The sequence below is a fragment of the Motacilla alba genome, chromosome 12 (genome assembly GCF_015832195.1).
Source record: "Motacilla alba alba isolate MOTALB_02 chromosome 12, Motacilla_alba_V1.0_pri, whole genome shotgun sequence".
Lineage (NCBI taxonomy): Eukaryota > Metazoa > Chordata > Aves > Passeriformes > Motacillidae > Motacilla > Motacilla alba.
This window is the reverse complement of record NC_052027.1, coordinates 20,393,838-20,401,715: the sequence shown is the minus strand read 5'-3', so window position 1 is coordinate 20,401,715 and position 7,878 is coordinate 20,393,838. Positions and strand designations below refer to the sequence as shown.

At 55.8% G+C, this 7,878-nt stretch overlaps 1 protein-coding gene across 1 annotated transcript; it reads right to left on the bottom strand.

Annotated features, from left to right (window-relative positions):
* Positions 1-3,741: 3,741 nt before the first annotated feature.
* On the bottom strand, positions 3,742-7,618 carry BARX1 (BARX homeobox 1). Its single transcript, XM_038149237.1, has 4 exons — positions 7,235-7,618; positions 4,943-5,228; positions 4,729-4,813; positions 3,742-4,310 (listed from the first exon to the last, which is right to left on the bottom strand). The coding sequence occupies exons 1-4, from the start codon at positions 7,437-7,439 to the stop codon at positions 4,146-4,148; spliced, it is 741 nt and encodes a 246-aa protein (XP_038005165.1). The 5' UTR covers positions 7,440-7,618; the 3' UTR covers positions 3,742-4,145.
* Between the last annotated feature and the right edge of the window lie 260 nt (positions 7,619-7,878).

Below are 7,878 nucleotides of genomic sequence, written 5' to 3'. Positions count from 1 at the left end.
ACTGTGCTCCTGGCAGAGCAAGAGCTGCCTCTGAATAAACACCCATGGCATTCATCTTCAAACCCCCTGGCTCCGTGGAGCTATATTTAAATTGACATTGATGAAAAAGCAGAACTTTTCTCAGGTTTCTTTGAGATGCTTCATAAAAAGGGAATTTAGGATATTTGAGTTGGAAACTCACCTTAAATGGATTTTTGTTAAGAAAACCATCAAAACGTTTGCTGATTACCTGTGACCTGAGTAGCAGTCAAACATGGAAGGACCCACTTTTCCAGCCTTCAATCCACACCCTTCTACTTTGTTTGCAGAGAAAACACATGCTGTTCTACCTATACAGGTGTAATTAAAATGTGGAGGAGTTTCCCAGTGTGGATGCATTTCTCCCAGAATGAATGTGCGTGGTAATACAGCTTATTTACACACAGACAGAGAACAACCATCAGGTATTAGCTACAAATATCATTTACTGGCCCCAGAATTACACAGCACCGGCAAATCACTCTTGCAGCTTTTCCAGCAGCTTTGGGGTGCTGTCAAGTGAGATCATTCCCACAGGCAGAACAGGGCTCTGAGGAGAAGTTGCGGCACGGAACGAAGTCATCCGGATCTTCCCGGGGCTCCTGCTGGGCATCTCCGAGTGCCCGGGCAGACCAGCTCTGCTGCTGAGGCGCGGTGGGTGCACATATCGCCCGTCACAGCTTAGCAGCACCACATGAGCTCGTCACAGCTGTGAAAGGTAATTAGAAAGTGAAATGATTATGCTGCATTGTCCAAAATAATCCATCAGCATGAAACCTGTGTGCAGGTGAGGCCTGCTGTGATTTCCTTGTGGTCACTCACGGGCCAGCAAGGTTTATCGGTGCTGGTCCAGGGGAGCCCCAGCCCTGCTTTTAAATGCACTGGGATATTATCGAGCACATTTAGAAGGGCTGTCACTGACGGCCGGTGGCATTTACCCTCGCTCTTCGAACAGAATCAGAGAATCTTGGAATGGTTTGGGCTGGAAGGGACATTAGAGACCATGTCATTCTGCCCCTGCCGTGGGCAGGGACCCCCATCCCTTTGAGCGCACCTCTCCGCTGGCTCCCAGCGGCTGTCACTCCGGCCAGCCCAGTGAGTAGCCGACCTGGAGAAGCTGAGGGAAATTAAATTTTGACAGAAAGCAATACATAAAATTGTTTAAAAATAATCGAAATATATTTGTGTGAGTGTACTTATACATACATATCACAAGAAAACACAAACCAAACCAACCAAAAAAAAAATCTCATTAGTCAGGTATATTGTCTGATAATTCTAACAGGCTTTACCGCGCCTGAGAGGACCCTGGGTTTCATTAGCGTCGCCGAGGAGGCGAGAGGGCTCCTCAGCCCAGCTCGCACCCTCTCGGGGCTGTAACCGGCTCCTCCCGAAGCAGAAATGGGTCATTAAAGTCGTGACCAAAGCGCCGCTGGGCAGGCGGCTCGGCGGGGAGCCTGTCAGCCGGAGGTGCCGCGTGTTCATTGGCACCACACCCGCAGCGCTCCGCGCTCTCGCTCCCCGGCAGCGGAGCCGCTGCCCGCGGTGCCCGGGCGCGCCCCGCCGGCGGCCGCTGCTGCGCCCCCGCAGGGAGTGCCCGGCACGGGCTCAGCCCCACGCGGTACGGGGCTCTCGGGCATCTGCCAGGGCGAGAGAAGGGTCGCCCGAGCCCCCTCGGAGATTTTCCTGCCGCGGTACAACAATAAGAAAGTTTACCTCTGTGTCCTGCGCGGAGCCGCGGAGAGAGGGCCCTGCGCGGGTGCGCAGCCGGCGCTGCCCCGGGACCGCGGGACGCCGTGCGCGGACAGAGCGGCACGGCGCCCGAGCACGGCAGGAGCGGACCCCGCTCGGCCCCGGCTCGGCAGAAACGCAGCTTCACCAGAGCATCCCCAACCCTCTCTCGGCTGTCTACCGAGAAAAACACACACAACCCCCCCCTTACTCTATTTAATGATTCGTGTGCTGAAAAAAAAATCATCACCTTATGATCTGAGGAAATACAATCGCTTCTTCGTCACTTGCTCAGCTGTGAAAAGAAAATATTAACATTATCTCGCGAAGGCGCTAGCACCGAGTGAAGCCCGGCTGTTCCAGCCCTGTGTGTGACACCGGTGGCGAACACAGCCTGTCGTCCTGTTAATTTAGCTTAATGCGCCGGCCAACGTCTCTTTTAATTAAAACCGGGTGCTGTTCTCACGCGCACTGAAAGCATCAGAAACAGCAGCCAGAGAGTGACAAGGAAGTGACAAAGCCACACGCCCAGCGTGTCCTGACCGCGTCGAAGGGTTCCGCAAACTCCGGTTCTGCCAGCCCCGCCGCCGCTTTCCCTCTTCCCAGCATCCGTCTTCATCCTCACGTAAAAAAAAAAAAAAGAAAAAAACAAAAAAACCAAAAAACAAAAACAAACAACAACAAAAAACAACAACAACAACAACAACAACATTTCCAACCAATTGCTAATTGCTTGGTTAAATATCTAAGTCATTTCAGTGTAAGAATACGAGGCCGAGGCTGTTTCCTGTTTACCCAGCACTGGCCGTGTCCTCCACCGCCCATCCCGGGGGCTGATTTAACCCGGGCTGGATCCAGGACACCTCCCGAGCCGGGCCGCGGTAGGCAGCGGGGCCGGAGCCGTGGCGAGAGAAAACTGGGAACGACCGGCATGAGTTCAGTGCAGGTTCACTTCGAGGGCTCCTCCGACGGCGAATCGGGGCGATTTGGGGTTAAAGCCTAGGGATGCTGTCCCTGTGCTCCGCTCCCACCGGGCCGCGCTCTCCGTACCCTAAGCGGGGGCTGGAGCCTCCCGGACCCACTGCCCCAGGACAGGGGGTCCCGCACGGCCGCCGGCCGGCCCTGAGGGCACCCCGCCGGGGCAGGGAGGCACAGACGAGCTCCGAGCCGCGAGCGCTAATTACCGCCGTTAATTGGGAGGCTGCCCCGCGGCAGCGGCTCAGCCCGGGGCTGTTCCGCCGCTCCTTGGCCCTCGCTCTCCTCCTCTCGTTCTTCCCTGCGCTGCTGCTTTTTCTTTTTTCTCTTTTCTTTTCTTTTCTTTTCTTTTCTTTTCTTTTCTTTTCTTTTCTTTTCTTTTCTTTTCTTTTCTTTTCTTTTCTTTTCTTTTCTTTTCTTTTCTTTTCTTTTCTTTTCTTTTTTTCTTTTCTTTTCTTTTCTTTTCTTTTCTTTTCTTTTCTTTTCTTTTCTTTTCTTTTCTTTTCTTTTCTGCAGTAATTGCATGTCTCGGAGGATGCTATGTAATTTAACATCCCAACGGAAAACGTGGAGAAGAGACTCGGGGAAAACAAAAGAAAAAACAAAACAAGATTTAAAACCCCCCACCCGAACAACAAAGCGCCAGGATTTCGTACTAGGATTTTTGCTGCTACATCGCAGCAGCAAATGAGGAGGTTTTTTTAAAAAAGTACCATTCAGGATGCGCAGTGCAGAACTTAATTAACCTTTTGTCACCAACTAAGGTATCTTTAAAATCCGAAAGCATCCGAATTTGACCAAGGGAAGACTGAGGGTCTGGCCTCACCCGGACACGGGCAGCCGAACCGTCGCAGAAAACGATGGCAGTATCCTCCCGGTACCACTGTGCTTTGCACTTTCTCTGTATATCTGCCTGGAACTTGGTTTTGAATCTCTAATTTGCCTCCGTGGGGAAAACAAACAAACAAACAAAAAAACCCAACAAAACAAAACAACAAAAAACCAACCAACCAACCAACCAAAAAAAAAAAAACCCTCAGCAATTTTTAAAAAAAAATCAACCCCAAAGCATTACATTACTCAGAGTAATAGTTCATAAAATACTTTATTGAAATAAAGTAAATATCTTCGCATTAATAAAACTGATCATAAAATGCAGTTTTCGAATAACTAGGGGCACCACAGGGTTTTAGACAGCGAGTAGATGTGGATGGTGGGATCCAGTGTCCTGCTGGCCCCTCGGGCCGCCGCACAGCACGGCGGCCGTGGCACAGCGCAGTGCTCCGCGGGCGCGGAGAGGGGAGGAGGGGCGGGGAGAGACCGAGATGCGGCCAAAGCGTCCAAACGTCCCGAGGCCGAGGCGGCCGCAGCCACTGTCCGAGCTGCCCTCCATCCTCTCCGGCCGGCGGGGCGGGCCCCCCTCACTCCTCCTGGCTGACTTCGGCCGGCGAGCCCAGGCTCTCGGGCGGCTTCTCGGCATCCCGGGCGCGCTCCTGCTCCGAGAGCTGCTCGCTGCTGGGGATCGAGTTCTTCTTCGGGCGGCCCTTGGGCTTGGTGGGGGACTCCAGACCGCCCCCCTGCAACACCTGTGAGGCGAGGAGGGGGCAGAGGAAGGAGACACCCCGGCAAAACCGAGCTGCTATCAGCCCGCGGTTCGGCAATCCTCGTCTCTCCCGTCCGCCGAAGCGAAGCTGCCGGTGCGGGTCCTCTCGGGCTGCACCCACCGCCCGCTGCCCCGGGGGCCGAGAGGTACAACGGGAGGGCTCGGACAGGACCGGGAGGGAGGGCCGGCAGAGGCCCAGCAGATGCTGGACCAGGGGCACGGTGTTAAAGATCAGGGGCATATTATTGTTATCGTCATCGTCATTATTACTATTATAATTATCCTTAACGTTATCGTTAAGTACGTCAGCGCCGATAAGCAGAAGGACGAAGCCCGCAAGGCAGGGCTCGAACGCGGACACGGCGCGGCCAGGGGGAGGACTGTTAATAAGGGGCACTTACTATTTTCTTCCATTTCATGCGCCTGTTCTGGTACCAGGTTTTCACCTGGAGCTGGCTGAGCCCCAGCGATTCGGCCAGGTCTATTCTGCGGGCGAGAGAGAGAGGAGGTCAGACCGGCAGCTTTCGTCTCGGATGGCAGCTTCCCGACTTTTTCAAGCAAAATGAGCCCTGTCCCGTGGCGTCGCGCTCGGGTCCGAGGTCGGCCGTCGCCTACCTGTCGGGCGTGGAGAGGTATTTTTGCTTCTCGAAGCGCTTCTCCAGCCCCATGAGCTGCAGCTCGGTGAAGACGGTGCGGCTGCGGCGGCCCTTCTTGGCTTTGCCCGGCTCCGGGGGGCCCGGCTCCAGCTTCCCGCGGAGGTGCAGCTCCAGCGGGAGATGCGGCGAGGCGGAGCCGCCCTGCAGCCCCGAGCCGGCGGCCAGCAGCGCCGAGCCCAGCCCCGAGCAGCCCAGGGGAGCCAGCGGGAACTTAAACACGGCGGCCGGCTCCGCCTTCAGCACCGCTGCGGGAGAGAGCGGCGGTCAGCGCCGGGCAGGGCGCAGGGACCCCCGGGGTGCAGGGTGCCTCGGCTTCCCGGGGAGCAGCCCCTGCAGGGAGCCCTGGCCGCTTCTCCTCCATTCTCGGCACCACCGAAGGTCCTGAGCCCCGCGGTTCCGCCATCTCCGCCGTACAGAGACACGTTTTACCCTTCAACCAGCACATGCTAATCACGGAGTTACTTGGGGGTTACAAGCAAAAATAACTCAAACCAACCCAAAAGCGTTCCCCTCTGTGTCACCCAACAGCTGCCGAACCCGGCTGAACTCGGCGACCAGCGGGGGCGGGCACGGTCCCAGGATTCCCTTCCTTGGAGTTTTCAGGATATTTTCGACCTGATAATAATTTCTATCCCGCTCCGTGAAGAGCAGCCTATGGAGGGACGTCCGGGGAGAGGACAGCGAGCCGTCCCCTACCTGGGCCCGCCGCTCGGCCGGCTCGATTCACTTCTCCCCGATCCGGCCCGGCGCTGCTCGGCTCGAATCCCTCGCCCGGCTCGGCCCCGCCCGGCTGGGTCCCTCCCGACGGCCCCGCTCCGCTCCCGGGCCTCGGCCTGCGGGTGGGCTGCGGGCTGCGGTCCTGCCCGGCCCGGCCTCCCCGCCAGCGACAACGAGCGACCTCGGCGGCGGGGGAAGGGCTTTAGGGGAATCTCTGCGGGGTCTTCTCCTCGGCCTGCCTGAAATCGCCTCCCTTCCTACAAGTCCCGATCCCGCTTCCACCTATCCCTGCGGAACTGAACCCTGAGGGGTGTAAAGAGCCTCTTATCTGATCCGGCTTTTAACTGCTTTTAACTGCTATTCCTAGCAGTTCTGAATAGTTCATCCTGAAAATAATACTAATTTCTAGATATTCTAACGCATGCTGCTCTCTTGCTCAGGGGCTTGACGCTTTCCTCTTTTTCTCTTAAACGCAGAAAATGAGATTGGGATACTCCTTTTCTGTTCAGGTCAATGGATGAAGAGCTACGGCTCTGAAGAGGAAGATGGTTTGGGAAGTGAAAGCTTTCGCCACCATCCATTTAAATATCGGCCTTCAAAATATATTAAATAATAGCCTTAAAAATGCATTAAACACTACCGTAAAAACAAAAACAAACAAACAAAAAACCCAAACAAAAACCCTCAAGCAAACAAAAAGAAAAACAAAACAAAACCAAAACCAAAATTCCCCACCCAAAATACCAAGAAACACCCGCAAAAAACTCCCCCCAAAAATAAAACCAATCCAATTACAAAAACACCAAACCTATTTGACTATGTTAATTAACTGCATTTGTCCTGGATGCTATATCCGACTGGACAGAGAATACTGGCATCCGTTTTAAAAGAAAAACCCAAACATGTATTATAATATGGGCAATAATGTTATGTCTTACATCTTCTATATTATTATTATTATTATTATTATTATTATTATTATTATTATTATTATTATTATTATTATTATTATTATTATATAAACATAGCATCTATTTATATATTATATATAATATCTCTGCATATTATATATATATTTGTTTACACGTAAGTCGGGTTTCCAGCTAAATCTGTGACCGCAGGGCCTCTTGCCGCCCCTCGCAGCCACGCACAGACCCCGCTGCTTGGCTCCAGCAGTTCTCACCTCATCCAAAAACACGAGCAAAAACCCCACAATAAAACTATCGACAACAACCTTCCTCCTTGAAATCCAAACGCCGTTCTGTGCAGAGGCGGCTGGAGCCGCAAAGCCGCTTTCTTCGGTTTTAGGCCCCAAACTCCCGGCTGCTCCCGGCTGGAGCGCCCGCGGCACGGCGGAAGCCGGCGGGGATGCGCAAGGCCGGCAGAGCCCCGCAGCAACTTTTGTAGGCAGAATTCCTAAGTTTTTCTCCAAGGAGCCCGGCTCCCAAAGGCGCTGGAGACCACCGGCGGGCGATGCCTCCCCGCCTGCCGCCCCCAGCCGCCCCCCAGCCGCGGGGAGCCCCCCGGGACGTACCGAGGTGGTTGTGGTAGGGCCGGGCGGAGAGCAGCGCCTGCACCCCGAACTTGAGCAGCTCCCCGGGCGGCGCGGCCCCCTTGGCGTCCGGGGGGTCGGTGAGGATCTCCTCGATCATGAAGCTGCGGTAGCGGTGGGAGCGGTGGTCGGGGAAGGCTTCGGCCGGGAAGTAGCGCGCGGCGCCCAATTCCAGCGGGTGCTGCATCCTCGCCGCCCCAGGGGCGCGGGGGGGATCCCCGGCCACCGGGGCCGCCCTAGCGTAGCCCCCCGGCCGGCAGCCGGGCAGCGTGGGCTCTGCCCATCGCCCCGCCGCCCCCTCCCCTGGCCCTGCGCGGCGGCCCGGAGCCGTCCCCGCCGCCTGCACACGGGGCGCGGCACCGGGCAGCGTCTGTCTCTCCGCCCCGGGACCGCAGCGGCGGCCTATTATACGGCCGGGCCCGGCGGGGCCGTCAGCGCGGAGGGGGAGGGAGCGGGAGGGGCTGCGGAGGAAGGAAGGGGCCGGGGCGGGCGAGTACCTGCAGCGGGGATTATAGCCCAGCATTTGATCCCCCGCCATATAAAGCAAATTACCCGTTCTGCTCGCTGCGGGAGAGCAGACACCCAAACAACCGCTGGCCCCTTCGAAGCCCCGGCCCCAGTCCCGG

Coding starts and splice junctions, on each gene's coding strand:
- BARX1 (XM_038149237.1), bottom strand. CDS start 7,439: ATGCAGCACCCGCTGGAATTGGGCGCCGCGCGCTACTTCCCGGCCGAA. Junction 5,229..7,234: donor GCCCTACCACAACCACCTCG/GTACGTCCCGGG, acceptor TCTCTCCCGCAG/CGGTGCTGAAGGCGGAGCCG. Junction 4,311..4,728: donor GCATGAAATGGAAGAAAATA/GTAAGTGCCCCT, acceptor CTCGCCTCACAG/GTGTTGCAGGGGGGCGGTCT.